At 40.2% G+C, this 20,506-nt stretch overlaps 2 protein-coding genes across 16 annotated transcripts in view; one reads left to right on the forward strand and one right to left on the reverse strand.

Annotated features, from left to right (window-relative positions):
* Positions 1–4,201, forward strand: part of l(2)k14505 (ATP synthase mitochondrial F1 complex assembly factor 2 homolog l(2)k14505) — a 108,718-nt gene extending 104,517 nt beyond the window's left edge. The window contains exon 9 of the mRNA XM_070102282.1: positions 4,062–4,201. The gene's annotated coding sequence lies outside the window, so the exon portion shown is untranslated. The remainder of the gene's footprint in view (positions 1–4,061) is intronic.
* Positions 1–20,506, reverse strand: part of LOC128699776 (probable phosphorylase b kinase regulatory subunit alpha) — a 353,571-nt gene that overhangs the window by 12,513 nt on the left and 320,552 nt on the right. For all 15 annotated transcript variants that reach the window (XM_070102279.1, XM_070102274.1, XM_070102271.1 and 12 more), the window contains 2 exons: positions 11,746–11,799; positions 4,135–4,224 (listed from right to left, as the gene is read on the reverse strand). In XM_070102279.1, the coding sequence (XP_069958380.1) occupies positions 4,135–4,224; positions 11,746–11,799 (144 nt within the window). The remainder of the gene's footprint in view (positions 1–4,134; positions 4,225–11,745; positions 11,800–20,506) is intronic.

Consider the following 20,506-nt stretch of genomic DNA (forward strand, 5'->3'; position numbering starts at 1 on the left):
ATGAGCTTAATCATAGAATTGATGAGGGAAAAAAGGTGAGTGGTGCGTTGAGGTATATGTGGAGTCAAAAAACGTTATCTATGGAGGCAAAGAAGGGAATGTATGAAAGTATAGTAGTACCAACACTCTTATATGGATGTGAAGCTTGGGTGGTAAATGCAGCAGCGAGGAGACGGTTGGAGGCAGTGGAGATGTCCTGTCTAAGGGCAATGTGTGGTGTAAATATTATGCAGAAAATTCGGAGTGTGGAAATTAGGAGAAGGTGTGGAGTTAATAAAAGCATTAGTCAGAGGGCAGAAGAGGGGTTGTTGAGGTGGTTTGGTCATTTAGAGAGAATGGATCAAAGCAGAATGACATGGAAAGCATATAAATTTATAGGGGAAGGAAAGAGGGGTAGGGGTCGTCCTCGAAAGGGTTGGAAAGAGGGGGTAAAGGAGGTTTTGTGGGCGAGGGGCTTGGACTTCCAGCAAGCGTGCATGAGCGTGTTAGATAGGAGTGAATGGAGACGAATGATACTTGGGACCTGACGATCTGTTGGAGTGTGAGCAGGGTAATATTTAGTGAAGGGATTCATGGAAACCGGTTATTTTCATATAGTCGGACTTGAGTCCTGGAAATGGGAAGTACAATGCCTGCACTTTAAAGGAGGGGTTTGGGATATTGGCAGTTTGGAGGGATATGTTGTGTATCTTTATACGTATATGCTTCTAAACTGTTGTATTCTGAGCACCTCTGCAAAAGCAGTGATAATGTGTGAGTGTGGTGAAAGTGTTGAATGATGATGAAAGTATTTTCTTTTTGGGGATTTTCTTTCTTTTTTGGGTCACCCTGCCTCGGTGGGAGACGACCGACTTGTTGAATAAAAAAAAAAAAAAAAAAAAATGAAATAATGGGATAATTATAGACCAGGAACATGATTCTCAAGTGATGAAGCAGCACTATGACAGACGGCATTTTTAAAGACTTAACTGATCACACATTTTCACTTTATCAAATATGGGGACTTTTTCACCTGTGTTCACAATGTCATCATCATCACCACATCACTACTATTCTCATACTTATTTATATTTAACACCATTTCTTTAAATCATAAACAGTGGTAGCTCCAACACCATATTCTTTAGTAAGACACCGCACTGACACACCACGATCAAGCTTCTGCAGTAATTCTACTCTCTGCGTTATTGATAACGTTAGATGCTTCCTTTTCTTTTTCTCACTGTTACCCATAGGGGTATCTGCAGCTCTTTTTGATATTTTCACAGTGAAATTAAACACAGACACAAAATAAAAAGCAAAAACAAAACAGCAGCGAACAGCAGACACATGTGTGAACACTACAAGCACTGAGATACAACTGACGCCTGTGACTGGCTGTCAGTGACTGACGCTTCACATTCCATAAAAAACTTATGACACTACTTCGCATTTCAAATTTTAAAATTTTAGAATTTCGGATGAAGGAATGTGGACCTGTACCAAGTATAAAGGTTTAGTAGTCCCTCCAAACTGCCAGTGTCCTAAACCCCTCCTTTACCCCTAAACTGTCCAAACGTAGATCTATGTTTTTTTTTTTACATGCTTTCAAATGGGGAAAATCAAGGTTGGAGTGTTATGCGTGTAAATGTAGATCTATGTTTGGACAATTTAAGGGTTAACCCCTTGACTGTCGCAATCCCAAATCCAGAGGTGTCTCCTGGTGTCAAAAAATCCCCCCCCCCCAAAAAAAAAAAAAAAAAATTATGAAATGAAAGAGAACCTTTTCCCGATTGTAATGACACCAAAAGAACGAAACTTGATGGAAAACTGACAGAATTACGCTCTCGCAAAGTTAGCGACCTCAGCGATATTTACGAATCGGCGATTTCACCCACTTTGAGCCCTATTTTCGGCTAATTCCATTGTTCCAGTCAACCAAACTCATAGGTATTTCTTTAGAACTCCATTTTTTCTATCGATTGAGTGCAAGAAACTGCTCATTTACCGATTTCAACTACCCAATAACGTGGTAAGAAATTTCCAATTTGGCCAATTTCACGAAAATTAAAAAATATGACAATTTCAAAATATCCAGAATGAACAATGAAGACATTCCTGGTTCTAAAATAACATTTTCTTTGTTCAACAGTCACATCTCCAGGCCCCTCTGATATTATTCTTGCTTTCTATTTTGAATTTTTATTCAGACAAAAATAGAAGAATTACTCTTATGCAGACTACTGCAATATTGTAATAATTGTATAAATAATGTCAACCCATTCATGACTGCATATTAGAATGGCTACTTGGACATTTATTGGACAATGACATCATTTGTTTACTTTTGAACATCGGCAAAAATCAAACATTTCCCCTACTTTGAGCTCTATTTCAAGGTCCTTTTCATAGTAAAACCAATCAAAATCACCTCTATTTCTATAATACGTTTTCCATTCTATCAAATGAGACCAAGAAAACGAGAATACAAAAATAAATACTATAAGAAAATAGACCACAAATTTGGCAGTTTAATTAAAAAAAAAAAAAGTCAGTTTTTTTTTTCCTCATTATACACTGCGTGCTGAAGGATTTTTTTTATATGGTGCACACTGACCACACAGACCCATTCTCTCACATGTGGGCCTACCAGCTTTCTCCTGCTTGATATGAAGTCGCTAGAATTTATGAGTATATATATACGTGAAACACGGTGGCTCGTAAGACATATATGTAGTATATGACCAAAACAGTCAAAGGGTTAAAGTGCAGGCATTGTACTTCCCATTTCCAGGACTCAAGTCCGGCTAACCGGTTTCCCTGAGTCACTTCACAAAATATTACCCTACTCACACCCCAACAGCTTGTCGGGTCCCAAAAACCATTTGTTTCCAATCACTCCTATTTAACACACTCACACAAGCTTGCTGGAAGTCCAAGCCTCTCACCCACAAAACCTCCTTTACCCTCTCCCTCCAACCTTTTTGAGGACAACCCCCTCCCTCCAACCTTTTTGAGGACAACCCCCTCCCTCCAACCTTTTTGAGGACAACCCCCTACCCCGCCTTCCTTTCCCTACAGATTTATATGCTCTCCAAGTCATTCTACTTTGGTCCATTCTCTCTAAATGACCAAACCACCTCAACAACCCCTCTTCAGCCCTCTGACTAATACTTTTAGTAACTCCACACCTCCTCCTAATTTCCACACACTGAATTCTCTGCATAATATTTACACCACACATTGCCCTTAGACATGACATCTCCACTGCCTTCAGCCACCTCCTCGCTGCAGCATTTACAACCAATGCTTCACACCCATATAAGAGTGTTCGTACCACTATACTTTCATACATTCCCTTCTTTGCCTCCATGGATAACATTTTTCGTCTCCACAGATACCTCAATGCACCACTCACCTTTTTTCCTTCATCAATTCTATGGTTAACCTCATCCTTAATAAACCCATCTGCTGACAATTCAACTCCTAAATATCTGAAGACATTCACTTCTTCCATACTTCCTCTCTCCAGTGTGATATCCAGTTTTTCTTTATTTAAATCATTTAATACCCTCATCACCTTACTCTTATCTATGTTCACTCTCAATCATGTAAATATATTTATTAAAAAACAGATATAAAATTTTATGGTTCTGGAAGGCATGTCTCTGATGCTTAGGAAAACAGGTTGCAGAATCCTAACACTACTGCACTTTATTTTCTGGCATGTAAGGCACACTTCTTTTTCCCCACAAAAAGTCTTGGAAAATCAGCCTGCACCTTATATGCTCAAGGTCAGAGTCAAAGGTACGCTTTCGGTTACACTTCAGCAGTTGTTTACTAACGTTACGTTACAACTGCTTGGAAACATCGTCTTATATGCTCATGCACTTCATATGCCAGAAAATATGGAAAAAATTATTTTCAGGAATGTATTATTATTATAAATGTTTGGGTGACCAACATGACCTACTATATTTCAATATTTATTATTTACTGAAGGTTTAGAAACCTGCTAAAGAGTAAATTATCCATACAATTTTATGTCCCAGTTAATTTTAAATTGTATTTTTACATTTCAGGGCCCAAGAAATTTCCATGGAACATACATCTATGTATTTTATAAAATGAATAAAAAATAAGAGTAAAGCTGACCTCAACAACCAGCTGTCTATATTCTGGCTGAGGGATGGTATTGAGTACAGTCTCAACCTCTAGTGCAAACTTCAATTCACCTGCTGTCATCTGTAAGAGAAGATACCTATTGTAGTACAAGTATATAATAAAAATAATATACAGTATAACTCATCAAAGAATCTTTTAAAATATGATAAAGCTTTTAATCAATCTAAGTATTACAAGTAATGATATAAGTGCAGCAATTTTAAGATTAGGTATTACGGCAAATTTTTATATCACGATTCTTCTATACTCTGCATTATTTTTTTGATTTTACGCATAATGGCTATCTCCCACCATTGTATGGTGATCCCAAGAAGAAAACATTCACCATCAGTCACTCAACTGCCGAATTTCCAGAAGCGTGCAACATCACAATCAAATTACGGGCACCCTCTAATTGCAACATCCCTGCCCCTCCTGCAGAGTGCAGGCACTGCCTCTCTCACCTCCAAAACTAAAGTCTGATTAACCAGTTTCCCTAAATCACACTCAACAGCATACCCATTAAAAAACACTTGTCTTTATTCACTCCTATCTATATTGTTCCAGACCATGGAGCTGAACTCTTCTTCAGGCTGAGGAACTGACCACCTCAAATACTTTTCCTCCAAGACTGGATTGATTACATCATCTTTATTTCACTAAAACTGCACCCTCTAAATTTAACTGAAGAAGCCTACTGTGTAGTTGAAACATTTCATCAATAAAGATACCAAACTGTTCCACATGTCTCTTAATCTTCAACTTATATGCAGTTAATGTAGGATCATTCTCCACTTATTCTTTAACTACTCCAGATGTCCTAGGTCTAACAGACTTCACCCTTCCTGATCTTTGCTTAACCCTTTGAGGGTTTTGGTCGTACTAGTACGTCTTATGCGTAGGGGTTTTTGACGTACTAGTACGCATAAATTCTAGCGGCCTCAAATCTCGCGCGAAAAGGCTGGTAGGCCTAGGTGTGAGAGAATGGGTCTGCGTGGTCGGTGTGCGCGGTAGAAAAAAAATCTGGGACCCAGTGGTGCATTGTGGGAATGCCCTCTTAGTAAACAATGTCCACCATGCCTCGCGGTAAGAAGGTCCTCACTCCTCGGTGAATTGGGACACTTTTGTTCCCCAGTGACAGTTCTAATAGTGATGGAAGTGCCAGTGAAGATGAGTTTCGTGGTTTTAGTGAGGTTTTGACCGAAACTAATGACCATAATATCGGTAATAGTGAGGAAAACCCAGACGACCCTCAGCCTTCCACCTCTGGTGCTGGGCCCTCTTGTTCACGTTCAGTTGTTCCAGAACCCAAAAGGAAACTTCTATTTTCCCAAATCCCAGACTCAGGTGAGAGCATGGGTGATGATAGTGATAGTGAATATGAACTACAAGCTCTTCAAACTAGTTCCAGTAGTGATAGTGAAGTGCAATATTCCCCAGTGAAGCGTCAGTATATACTACGACGATATATGCGCTCTGGTAGTGTGCCATATGTTATACCAAGGGGAAGGAGTGTATCTTGGAGTACATCCCGTGGCTGTACAACAGGAACAGACAGTGAAAATGACGAAGATACTGTTGCAATTGGGATGGAAAATGTGCGTGGTGGTAGTGGTGCTGGCGGTGAGGCACCAGCAGTGGGCCACGCTGCCACCCATGCCGCTGCCTCAGCTGATCTAGAACAAAGGCCACCATCCCCCACTCACCCACCACACCAGCCTCCACAACCACAACCTCCACAACCACAACCTCCACAACCACAACCACCTGTCATTGTCCAGTACCCACCAGCAGACCGCACCTGGGATTGGCAGGAAGCTGTCAATTTTGTTCCAAATCCCCACCAGTTTGATGACAGCCAAAGTGGAATACGGCCATCTTGTGCACTTGGGAACAATGCCACTGAACTGGAATGTTTCGAGTTATTCTTTGACGAACCACTGATGAAAAGTATTGTCATGGAAAGCAACACATACTACGAGTACACCATGGCAAACATTACTTTCACCAAAATCACGTCTACACCAGTGGAAGGAGGCAACTGTGGCTGAGATGTATCTTTTCTTTGCCACAATAATGCTTATGCCACATGTGTATAAGCACAAAGTGAAATCATACTGGTCAACAGACCCCCTGATTGCAACACTAGGTTTCAGTGATATAATGCCAGTGAATCGATTTGTGCTAATGTTACGCATGCTTCACTTCTCAGATAAAACCAGGCCTGACAGAACTGACAGGTTATATAAGATTAGGAATGTGTTTGTGTATCTGAAACAGAAATTCAGTACGCATTTTTATCCCTTCAGGAAGCTTGTAATTGACGAGTCTTTGATTCTGTTCAAAGGAAGACTCTCTTTCAAGCAGTACATACCAAGCAAGAGGAAACGCTTTGGTATAAAGTTGTTTGTGCTTTGTGATTGTTACAGTGGTCTGGTATTGGATATTATTGTGTACACTGGAAGTTATACATTGCAAAATACCAGGAAGTTATTGGGCATCTCAGGTGATGTGGTTCGAACAATGATAGAACCATACCTTGGTAAGGGGCATATATTATATACAGATAACTGGTACACAAGCCCCTCACTCAGTGATTTTTTGCGAGTGAACATGACAGATGTGTGTGGCACAGTGCGTGCAAATCGGAAACATATGCCCAGGTTTGACGCTGGCACTCGTAGAGGTGAGGTGCAGGCATTTGCTGCCATTGACATCATGGCATTTCGGTGGCATGACAAACGAGATGTCACACTGTTGTCATCAATTCACCCTAATGAAATGGCAGACAGTGGCAGGCAGCATAGAGAGAGAAATGAACCCATTCTAAAACCTGCAGCTGTGATTGATTACACCTTCAACATGCATTCAGTGGACAAATGTGACATGCAGATTGGGTTTGCTGATTGTGTTCGCAAGAGTTATAAGTGGTACATCAAACTGTTTTTCCATCTTCTGGACATTTCCATGCTCAATGCTTATAATATGTATAAGATGAGCACCAGAAACAAACCACAGTACGGCGAATTCTGTTTGTCTGTCATCAGACAAATAGTATTCAAGTACCAAGGAACAGCACCTGCAATTGACCGCCCACCAAATTTTCAACAACTACCTGCTCGTCTGAAGCATGGTGATCACTTCCTGGTAAAACTGCCTGCTACTGCTTTGAAGAAAAAGGCTCAGAAGAGGTGTTACGTCTGTGCACATACAAAAAAAAAAAAAAACACAACGCAGAGACACTCGTTTTATGTGTGAGGAGTGTAAAACTACACTGTGCATGACACCATGTTTCAAAGAGTTCCACAGGCTTCAGAACTTCTAGAAACATTCCCTGTGACTGTATATGTGTATATAAAATATAGAAAAATAGTAATAAACAACATTTCATATCGTTTGTTTGTGTAAATATTTTCTGTAAACAAAATAATGACAACAGTGTTTACGCCCTTATTGTGTAGTATTGAAAAAGAAATAACTTACAAAATACTGATCATGTTGGCCTCAGAGGCCATAAAAGTTACTCAGAAAAAGAAAAATTGAAAAATAATTGAAAATAGTACATAAAATATTAAATAGAAAAATACCGGGTGACGGCAGTCGGCAATGTTACCATATGTTGTTCAATTTTGGCAAATTTCACGCCTCCATATCTCGGTAAGTATTGACGTTAAAATTTTTTTGTTTAGCCTATAATGTTTAGAAAAAAAAAAACTATTTTTTCATAAGAAAAAATAATTTTTTTTTTTTTTGAAATTTGGCCGACCCTGAGAACGAGTTTCGGAGAGGGCCTGTCGACCCTCAAAGGGTTAATAATGGATGGGACTACCTCTACTAGTAGTCAAGAGAAAGTGGACCTCTTTGCTGAACACTTTGCATTTTGCAAGTTCCTGATTAAGCAAAGTGTGTCAAAATTGTCAGTGGTGACAATAAGGCTTGACCAAGAAAAGGCTGTGGGCCCAGACAAGTTGAGTCCAAGATTGCTGAGAAGATGTGCAGACCAGCAAGCAGCACCTCTAACTCGCATCTTTCAGCACTGCCTAGTACAGTGTAAAGAGGCAAATGTAGTCCCTGTTCACAAAAAGAAGAGCAGAGCAGAAATCAGCTACTACAGGCCAGTGTCACTCCTGTCAATCACTGGCAAGCTCCTCGAGACAATAATCTCAAGACAAATGACAGAGTTTTTTGACTACCACTCACTACTTTGTGACTGTCAGTATGGCTTCAGGAATGGTTACTCTGCTGCAGATCTGTTGTTAAACCTCTCCACTAAATGGCACCAGTCACTGGATAAAACCAAAGTCAGCTATGTGGTAGCACTGGACATTGCTGGTACTTTTGATTGAGGGTGGCACCCGGGCCTCTTAGCAAAACTGCAAGCTCTGGGAATTGCAGGCTCTATGCTATGTCTCCTCAGTGAATACCTTCATGGTAGATCTCTAAGGGTAGTTCTCAATGGAAAGGAATCAGTAAGACATCCTACTGGGGCAAGTGTTCCACAAGGAAGTGTGCTGGGACCATTGTCATGGAATGTCTACTTCAGTGACTTTCTTCATCTCATCCCAGAATCCCATGCACATGCAGACGACTGTACACTGACATTCACTTATCCAAGAAAAGAAATGCTAGCTGCTCTAAGCTACATCAGTCACTAGCTAAGAGCTATATTAGCTTGAGGAAATAGATGGCAAGTAACATTTGCACCTGAGAAAACACAAATGATGATGATCTCTAGGCACCATGATGATAATGCCGGTGCAGTAGTAAGGATGAATGGGAGGGTGTTGGCACCTGGAAAAGAAGTTGATATCGTTGGGGGGAAATTTGACTCCAAACTGACCATGAAAAACCACACTGTAAATCTTGCAAACAAGGCAGTCAGGAAGCTTACAGCACTTCGCCATATCTCGCATCTGCTTGACAGCAGGGGTTGCAAGATTTTGTACGAGGCACAAGTACGCTCACACCTTGAGTATGCTCCACTTTCTTGGTTCGCCTGCCCCCCTTCTCATCTGCGACTGCTTGACAGAGTAAAGAACAGAGCAAGACATCGCATCTCTCGCCTGGACCAATCCTGGATAGATCTGTCATTTCAGCAGAGTCTTCAACACAGGAGGGATGTGGGTGGCCTTACTGTTATGTACAAGGCCAATGTACTGTCAAAGTACCACACTTGGATCCACTTCGAGGAGAGCATGAAGCAAGCTTCTAAACCACAAGGTGGGCAGAAAGCAGCAACTTCACTCTGGCTGTACCCTTCTCCAGAACATCACTTCATCTGAGATCATTTATCCCCAGGATGACTCGAGTATGGAACACATTTGTACAGCATTATGATGTCAACGTGATAAAGTCAGTTGATCAAATGAAAATGCTGGCCCACAGATGGCTCCAACTTTATCCTGTTCCCTACTTGTATGTTTCATAATAAAATGCTTTCAATTGAGCTGATGTAGGTATCAGCTCTTAACCTGTCAATAAAGTTAGGAATCCTAGCTTTAAAAAAAAAAGAGAGAAAGAGTGTCCCTCTCTACAGGCAAAGGCAAAGAATAACAGAGATGCTAAAGGGGCCAGTACATCTTCAATATGGAAGGAGGCACTGGCCAGAGAAACAAAATATCAAATTTAAGTTAAGGAATCAAACAGGAGCCAAGAAACACAGGAAGAACTTAAAGCCAAAAATGATATTGACAAGACTCAAGAAATCGTAATGACACGATTGCAAATAAACCATACCCCCGGCCGGGATTGAACCCGCGGTCATAGAGTCTCAAAACTCCAGCCCGTCGCGTTAGCCACTATTGTGGCTAGCTGGTCTAGTGGCTAACGCGACGGGCTGGAGTTTTGAGACTCTATGACCGCGGGTTCAATCCCGGCCGGGGGTATGGTTTATGATATTGACAAAAACACAAAATATTTATTTTCTTATGCCAAATCTAGAGTATAAACCACATCCAGTATTGGGCCCTTACTTAAATGAGACTTACATGGATGACAGCAAAGCAATAAGTGAAATACTGAAGTCGCAGTATGACTCGGTGTTTTGTGAGCTGTTACTCAGACTAAGGGTTGAGTCTAAATGAATTTTTTAGACAGAGACTCAAAATTTGGTAAATTCAAGAATTTTTTATATAATCCAAACACCACAGGACTTAAAAAACAATAAATGAAATGCCCATGCACTCTGCCCCAGGCCCAGACTCGTGGAACTCCTGGTTCATCAAGAACTGCAAGAAACCCCTTTCACGTGCATTAACTATTCTATGGAGAAAGAGCATAGACACGGGTCATCTCACAGTCACTAAAAACAACAGACATAGTCCTACTCCACAATGGTGGCAGTAAAGCAACTGCAAAGAACTATAGACCGATTTCACTAACATCCCATATCATAAAAATCTTTGAAAAGATTCCAAGAAGCAAGATTGCCAACCTCTTGGATACCCAACAATTGCACAACCCAGGGCAGCATGGGTTTAGAACAGGTCACTCCTGCCTCTCACAGCTACTGGATCATTATGACATGGTCTTGAATGTACTGGAGAACAAACAAAATGCAGATGTAGTATACACAGACTTTGAGAAAGCCTTCGACAAGTGTGATCATGGTGTAATAGCACACAAAATGCATGATAAAGGAATAACAAGAAAAGTTGGTAGATGAATCTATAACCTCCTAACAAACAGAACACAAAGAGTAATTGTAAACAGACTGAAGTCAGAAGAGGCCACAGTGAAAAACTCTGTTCCACAAGGTACAGTACTCACCCCCATTCTTTTCTTCATCCTCATATCTGACATAGGCAGAGATGTAAATCACAGCACCGTGTCCTCCTTTGCTGACGACACCAGAATTTGCATGACAGTGTCATCCATTGAGGACACTGCAAATCTCCAAGTGGACATTACCCAAGTCTTTAAACTCAACAGTGCTTTTTACAACTTCTCTTTTTGCTTTCATTTCTTTATCCTTCTTTGGACCCATGATAGCTCATCTCAGAATAAAAAAAATTGCACCAAAACTGCAAAATAACAAAAAATGTACACAAGATGCACAACAAAAGCTCAAGAAATGTTTACAGTATGTGAGTTAGTGAGCACATGACCCAAGCCGTTCGTGTTGTTTGTCGACAACCACGAGAACATACAAAAACCAGGACATTTTTTCTCAAACCCCTCATTTGAAAACTGATTTGTTTGACAAGTAGTGCAGTTGATAACTGAGGTTCCACTGTACTGCAAACTGCAGACAAGAAGGGTAATATGCAGACACAGCAGATCAAGCCTATGTAAACACTGTCTTAATAAAAATTTCTTCTGCTATAAGTGCGTGTATAAGCTACCTGCTGACAGTTCCAGGGGTCATCACATCAACCTCATCAGCCCACTTTCAAAATATATTTTATAAACAACCTGAAAAATAAATATTATTACATTTATGGGAAGGGAGGAAGAGGGCTAGACCCTTGAAGATGATACAGCATCTGAGAGGCAATCAGGTTAGATCCAAGGAAAGGGAGGACAGTTCCAATTCCTTGGATCAAGAGCCTTCACTGGCATCACGGCACCTTCTGAGGGATAAATTGTATGTAAATTTCTTACCTCCTGAGTAAGACTCTGTGGTATTACTTTGCCTTCTATGTTGATTCCATGACACTGAAAAATAAAGCAATATTAAGCAAGGCAAAAAACATTATAAAACATCTACCTAATTTTTTTTTCAATGAAGTGGCTGTATCCCACCAAGGCAGGGTGACTTAAAAAGAAAAACAAGTTTTTCATTTTAAATTTAGTAATTTATACAGGATAAGAGGTTACTAGCCCCTTACTCCCGGCACGTTAGTCACCCCTTATGACACGCATGATTTACCGAGGAAGAATTCTGTTCCATTTCCCCATGGAGATAAGAGGAAATAAAGAAGAACAAGAACTATTAAGAAAGTAGAAAAAAATCCAGATGGGTTGGTATAGATGTGTGTATATACATGTGTAGTGTGACCGAAGTGTAAGTATAAGTATCACGATATATCTCTTACCCTGTGTGTATCTGCCTAATATACAGTATATACTGTACTGGCTAAGTATGGTTCTTACATATATAAATATAAAATTATAACACAGAAATATAACATATAAATCTTAATCTAATTTTAACCCTTCGAGAGTTCATCCTGTAGTTCTACGACTTTGAAGCCAGGGTCCAAGCTGTGGTACTACGTCATAAGCTCAGCACACTCAGATCAGACGTGAGCGGTAAATTTGGGCCTAGATGACAGAATGCATCTGTGTGGTAAGTGTGCACCATATAAAATAAATCCTGCATCACACAGTGCATGAGAAAAAACCTGCAACCGTGTTTATGGATTAAAACAGCAACCTTGCGGTGTATTTTCATATGGATTTTATGGTTGTATTTGCGGTTTCCCGGTCTCATTTGATAGAATGGATGATGCGTTACAGAGATATGATTCTGATTGGTTTTAGTATTGAAAATAGCTTGAAATTGAGCTTAAAATAGCAGAAACATTCGATTTTTGCAGATGTTCAAAACTAAACAAATCACATCACGTGTACAATCCATGACAGCTGGTGGGTCTAATGTGTGTTCATGAATGCGCTGATATTATTTATCAATTACAGTGGTACCTCAAGTTTCAAACAGCTCCCAACTCGAACAATTATGTAAGTGTATTTTTGTAAGTGCTCCTGTAAGTGTATTTTTGGGGGTCTGAAATGGACTAGTCTAATTTACATTATTCCTTATGGGAACACATTCGTTTGGTATTGGCACTCGGACAGCCTTCTGGAACAAATTAAGTTCGTAGCTCGAGGTATTACAATATTGCATAACAGTAAATCTTCTATTTTTTGGTGTGAATAAATTCTTTGAGTATAAAAAAATAAAAATGGAATTCATGTCTATAGCCTGGAAATGTAACTATTAAACAGAGGAAGTGTTATTTTCATGTTAGGAATGTCTGCATTGTTTATTCTGGACCTTATTTGGAAACGGGAATTTTGAACTTTGTGTGAAACTGACAATATTACCAACTTCCGATCACTTTATTGAGTAGTTGAAATAGTTGATTGGGCAATTTCTTGCACTCAATAGATAAAATGGAACACATAACAAGTGAAATAGGTAAGAATTTGGTCCAGTGGAACAATGTAATTGGTTGAAAATAATACTCAAAATGGGCAAAATCGCCGATATGTTAATATCACTGACAGCAAAATTCAAGAGCATAATTTCATAATTTTTTTTATTAAATTTCATACATTTTTGTTTTATTACCTTCAGAAAAAGATTCTCTATCATAAGAAATATTTCTTTTTAAATTCTTGGACCCTGTGGGGAATTTTCAAACTGGGGGCCTGGACCCTCAAAGGGTTAAAACTTTTCAGTTATTTGCCATAAAGGATATTTAGAATACACAAATAACCCGCACATAGAAGAGAGGAGCTTACGACGGCGGGTTATTTGTGTATTGTTCCAGTCACGGTATTGTGCCTTTTTTGTTATTTAAGATATTTAGAATGAGTACTTTATACATAGGTAGTAGGTTGGTCGACAGCAACCACCCAGGGAGGTACTACCATCCTACCAAATGAGTGTGAAACATAGCTAGAGTTCGTCACGGCCACGCTAGCTGGAGATTCGTCTGTAAAAACTTGCATTTGTGGTCACAGTGGTGCCTGTGCTAACCTTCCTATGGTGTAGAAATATACCTAGTTGGATGAATCTTATTGTGGCTAGCTGGTCTAGTGGCTAACGCGACGGGCTGGAGTTTTGAGACTCTGTGACCGCGGGTTCAATCCCGGCTGGGGGTATGGTCCCTTTATGACTTCCCTAAAGTGTTTCACAACAGTGTCAGTGTAATAGTCACCAGCACGGCTTGCAATAGCTGTGTTAGGGTGACTGTCATCAAAAAAGGTTTGCACTTTAAGCCACATTCCACACATTTCCTTAATCTTTGAAGTAGGCAACTTCTTCAATTTCTCTCTCCCCTCCTCCGAACCAGTTTCCTCAGGTCTGGCCTCTTGCTGTTGAAGTTGATCTAGCAGCTCATCAGTGGTTAGTTCTTCATTGTCCTCCTCCACCAACTCTTCCACATCATCCCCACTAACCTCCAACCCCAAGGACTTTCCCAATGCCACAATGGATTCCTCAACTGGCATACTCCTCTCAGGGTTAGCCTGAAACCCTTCAAAATCCCTTTGGTCTACACATTCTGGCCACAGTTTCTTCCAAGCAGAGTTCAAGGTCCTCTTAGTCACTCCCTCCCAAGCCTTACCTATAAGGTTTACACAATTGAGGATATTAAAGTGATCTCTCCAAAACTCTCTTAGAGTCAATTGAGTTTCTGAGGTCACTACAAAGCACCTTTCAAAAAGAGCTTTTGTGTACAGTTTTTTGAAGTTTGCAATAACCTGCTGGTCCATGGGCTGCAGGAGAGGAGTGGTATTAGGAGGCAAAAACTTCACCTTAATGAAGCTCATGTCCCCATAAAGTCGCTCTGCCACGTCTGTAGGATGACCAGGGGCATTGTCTAACACCAGGAGGCACGTAAGGTCTAATTTCTTTTCAGTTAGGTAATCTTTCACATTGGGGGCAAATGCATGGTGTAACCAGTCATAGAAAAAGTCCCTAGTGACCCATGCCTTACTGTTTGCCCTCCACAGCACACACAAATTAGCCTTGAGGATATTCTTTTGCCTGAACGCTCTGGGAGTTTCTGAGTGATACACTAATAAAGGCTTCACTTTGCAATCACCACCTTTGGTCTACACCACTAGCATTGGAACACATCAACAGAGTAAGCCTGTCTTTCATAGGCTTATGTCCTGGGAGTGCCTTTTCCTCCTGAGTAATGTAGGTCCTGCTTGGAATTTTCTTCCAAAACAGGCCTGTTTCATCACAATTAAAGACTTGTTCAGGTTTCAGTCCTTCACTGTCTATGTACTCCTTGAATTCCTGTACATATTTTTCAGCTGCTTTGTGGTCCGAACTGGCAGCCTCACCATGCCTTATCACACTATGTATGCCATTACGCTTCTTAAATCTCTCAAACCAACCTTTGCTGGCCTTAAATTCACTCACATCATCACTAGTTGCAGGCATTTTTTTAATTAAATCGTCATGCAACTTCCTAGCCTTTTCACTTATGATCACTTGAGAGATGCTATCTCCTGCTATCTGTTTTTCATTTATCCATACCAATAAGAGTCTCTCAACATCTTCCATCACTTGCGATCTCTGTTTCGAAAACACAGTTGAACCTTTGGCAAGAACAGCTTGCTTGATTGCCGTTTTGTTGCCCACAATAGTAGCGATGGTTGATTGGGGTTTATTATACAACCTGGCCAGCTCGGAGACACGCACTCCACTTTCATACTTAGCAATGATCTCTTTCTTCATCTCTATAGTAATTCTCACCCTTATTGCTGTAGCGATGGCACTAGTAGCTTTCTTAGGGCCCATGGTCACTTATTTTGCAGATAAAATCACCAAAAACACTGTAATAATACGAAATGTTCCGATTGTATGCTTGGATGTTACCGCGGAGGCTGGCTGGTAAACAATGCCACCGGCGGAACATGCGAGGCTGGCTCAGGCCGCACATTAGACGCGTCTCGGACGAACAACGTTGAGCAGGTTTTTTAGCTGTATGCGAGGCAAAATCTTAGCGATAAAATGTATTGGTATGCGGATTTAACGTTATGTAATGCCAACGGTATGCGGAGGTCCACTGTAATAGCATTTACTTAGCCTAACAATACTGCTTCCTTAACCTACTGAACCATGAACAATCATAAAACACATGAAAACATCATAAAATGGTAAAATTGGTAAATATGATTGGGAGGCTGGGCATTCACAAATGTTCAAAGCTCGTGAAAGTGGAACTCGCAAAAGTGGAGGGCTAGCTGTAAATCCAATTAATCCACTGCAGACACCCAAAAGTATTAGCAAAAAATATATTTTATAGAGAATAACTAAAGTTTTCCATAGAGAAAACAATGAGAAACATATATAGGACTAATGAAATGGATAAATGAACATTTAACATCACACTTACTTTTATTGAAGACTCTTGTTGGTGTATGGAAAAGGGCAAGGAGGGGAGAGGGAGGAGAGGTTATCTCTACCACAATCACTGCCAGCCTCTACCACTATCACCACCAGCCTCTACCACAATCACTACCACCCTGTACCACTATCACTACCAGCCTCTACCACAATCACTACCACTCTCTTCCACAATCACTACCACTCTCTTCCACAATCACTACCACTCTCTTCCACAATCACTACCACTCTCTTCCACAATCACTACCACTCTCTTCCACAATCACTACCACTCTCTTCCACAATCACTACCACTCTCTTCCACAATCACTACCACTCTCTTCCACAATCACTACCACTCTCTTCCACAATCACTACCACTCTCTTCCACAATCACTACCACTCTCTTCCACAATCACTACCACTCTCTTCCACAATCACTACCACACTCTTCCACAATCACTACCACTCTCTTCCACAATCACTACCACTCTCTACCACAATCACTACCACTCTCTACCACAATCACTACCACCCTCTACCACCACTGAATTTTATTGTGTTTCTCACCTTTATGAAAGGGCTGGCACTCTGAACTTTCTTTGGCCCCATGGTGGCTTATTTAGCAGTCGCACTCAATAAACAAGCACAAAAAAAAAAATGGATTATTATGAAACATTTTGGGTGAACGTGCAGGGTAATGCTCACTTGACGAGAAACAAAGCCAGACTGGCTCAGAATGCACGTGATGCTTTGTCTGGGCGCCAACGGGCAGACACGTTAGGTACAGCGGACCACTGTCAACTCGATGAAAACAGAGGTGATGAACAAAAACTGGGACAAAATTTTGATGAAAAAGTCGTTGAAAACCGAATTCAACGAAAACCAGGGCAAACAAAAACAGAGATTCCACTGTACTATTTAGATAAAGGTAAAGAAGTATTTGTGGCATTTATGGATTTGGAAAAGGCATATGATAGGGTGGATAAGGGGGCAATGTGGCAGATGTTGCAAATGTATGGAATAGGAGGTACATACGTATTAGGTTACTGACAGCGGTGAAAAGTTTTTACAAGGATAATGCGGTTCAAGTTAGAGTATGTAGGCGAGAGGGGGATTATTTCCCAGTAAAAGTAGGCCTTAGACAGGGATGTGTGATGTCACCATGGTTGCTCAATACATTTACAGATGGAGTTGTAAGAGAAGTGAATGCTCGGGTGTTGGCAAGAGGTGTGGGGTTAAAAGATAAAGAATCTAACACAAAGTGGGAGTTGTCACAGTTGCTCTTTGCTGATGACACTGTGCTTCTGGGGAATTCTGCAGAGAAGTTGCAGAGGTTGGTTGACGAGTCTGATAGGGTACGTAAAAGAAGGAAATTAAAAGTGAATATAGGAAAGAGTAAGGTGATGAGGATAACAAAAAAATTAGGTAATGGAGGGAGAGATTATGGAGGAGGTGAATGTGTTCAGATATTTGAGAGTGGATGTGTCAGCACATGGATCTATGAAGGATGAAGTGAATCATAGAATTAATTAGGGGAAAAAGGTGAGTGGTGCACCGAGGAATCTGTGGAGACAAAGAGCTTTATCCATGAAAGCAAAGGGTGAATGTATGAGAGTATAGTTAAACCAATGCTCTTCTTGTATGGGTGTGAGGCATGGGTTGTGAATGTTGCAACAAGGAGAAGGCTGGAGGCAGAGGAGATGTCATGTATGAGGGCAATGTGTGGTGTGAATATAATGCAGAGAATCCGTAGTTTGGAGATTAGGAGGAGGTGTGGAATTACTAAAATTATTATCCACAAGGCTGAGGAGGGGTTACTGAGATGGTTTGGACATGTAGAGAGGATAGAATGAAACAGAATGACTTCAAGAGTGTATAAATCTGTAGTGGAGGGAAGGCAGAGTAGGGGTCAGCCTAGGAAAGGTTGGAGGGAGGGGGGGAGTAAAGGAGGTTTTGTGTGCAAGGGGTTTGGACTTCCAGCAAGCGTGCATGAGCGTGTTAGATAGGAGTGAATGGAGACAAATGGTTTTTAGGACTTGATGTGCTGTGGGAGTGTAAGCAAGGTAACATTTATGAAGGGATTCAGGGACACCTGCAGGCCGGACTTGATTCCTGGAGATGGAAAGTACAGTGTCTGCACTCTGAAGGAGGGGTGTTAATGTTGGAGTTTTATAACTGTAGTGTAAGCATGCCTCTGGCAAGACAGTGATGGAATGAGTGATGATGAAAGTTTTTCTTTTTCGGGCCACCCTGCCTTGGTGGGAAACGGCTGATGTGTTAAAAAAAAAAAAAAGATACATGTGATTTTCAAAGAGCTAAAGAGCTAGCACAAAAAAATAAAATTCTTACAAAGAAGATGATGAAAATTTTCACACTGTTTATATACCTTCTTAATTTGGTATACACAAACTTTTTACAATTTAGTAGTAGACATAAAACCAAGCTTAAAAATGCTCCATGTCATACACTTCTGCACTTAATAATACAGTGTACCTTTTTATAGGTTTATATAATTGTACATATAATAAAAATAAATTGTGTGTGTGTGCAGGAGACCTTCACAAATTGAAGCTGAGTACTGTATTAAAGTCAATCCTCCATATAAGAGACTAATGGGGAGGGAGGGATGGAGAGGTGACTGGTAATGGCAACTCTGGTGGGTAGGGAAGATTGCTTTGCAGTGATAAGTCACAATAATGGACAATTCTATAACCAATGGTTCTGAATCGATTAACTCAAGTGGATTTTCTTCAATATTTCTAAAGGCTGATATATGGAGGGTTTACTGAATGTATGAAAGTGAACTAAGTTAAATGAGGCTGTGTTAATTATTTCTGACAGGGAAGCATTGAATATGTAAGAGGCATACAGTGCCTTGGATCAGAACCCTTCCCCCACACAGTGAAGTCAAAGATAGGTTCAATAATAAGCAATTTAGACCTTAAAGATCAAAGAAAATCTGAACAAGTTTACTCTAACAATTTTTTTAAACTTAGTTTTTAATGGAACTGTTAACTCCCTTAAAGATGAATAAATCTAGTAGCAGAGTACTGTAATAAAAGGGATTATTGTTGTTTTATTGTATTTACAAAGCACCAGACCCTTTTTGGTTATTCAGTGCTTTATTAAACACATTCCATTTCTAACATTACAAACTTACACTATTAATACCAACTAACTCTCATATTTCATGTCATAATCACAATGCAAGTCAAACTATTTAAAACTTATTTTTTACATTTTGCAACACATGTCCATAAAACATTATAATGTTATCAGCCAGGAGCGTGAGCAATTAGACAAGAGGGAAAATATCCCCACTATTTATGCCGAAAGAGAGGCTGAGTTCTTAGGCAAGGAGCTTGTAGGAGGAGTGTCACTCCTCCCAGAAAAGAAGTCTCCCTGCCACAGCTCTAAGGTGTCCCAACATTGGGGATATAATAAAAAGGAGGGTAAAATATACAGTCCTCTCTTTAATACTTGTTTTATTAATGTCTCCAAGTGAGTTTTTCTGTCTTTTCACTGACTAGCATTCATTTTTTTTTTTAACACTGGCTGTCTCCCACCAAGGTAGGGTGACAAAAAAAAAAAAACACTTTCACCATCTTTCACACTATCACTGTCGTACCAAATGTGGTGTGCAGAATAAGAATCATTCTTACATAAGCCATGCGTGTTGTAAAAGCCAACTAAAATGTCAGCAGTAATGCGCTAGTAACTTCCCCTTGTACAGATTACTAAAAAAAGACACAACTAGTTTTCATAACGCTACCAATATTTGGTTTTTGATATACTACACACATGATGGCCATCACCCACCAAGGCAGGGTGAAAAAAAAAAAAGGAAGCACTTTCACCAACATTCACACACATTACTCTCTTTGCAGAGACGAGCAGATGTGACTGTTCAGTTGTCACTCCAAACAGCAAATAGCCCAAACCCCCTCCTTTAACCCTTAAACTGTCCAAACGTAGATCTACGTTTTTTTCAACATTTGAAAGTACGTAAAAAAAAGAAGATCTTTTTTTGTTTGTTTACATTTGAAAACGTGTAAAAAACTTTGATCTACTTTTTTTTTGTTATATTTGAAAATATGTAAAAAAAACGAAGGTCTACTTTTGGAGCCCTACGCATGTGAACGTCGATCAGCTTGGACAGTTTAAGGGATAAAGAGTAGGCATTGTACTTCCTACCTCCAGGACTAGAGTGTGGCTAACCAGTTTCCTTGAATCCCTTCACAAAATATTACCCTGTTCACACTCCAACATCTTTTCAAGTCCCAAAAACCA

The sequence above is a fragment of the Cherax quadricarinatus genome, chromosome 81 (genome assembly GCF_038502225.1).
Source record: "Cherax quadricarinatus isolate ZL_2023a chromosome 81, ASM3850222v1, whole genome shotgun sequence".
In the NCBI taxonomy this organism is placed as follows: Eukaryota; Metazoa; Arthropoda; class Malacostraca; order Decapoda; family Parastacidae; genus Cherax; species Cherax quadricarinatus.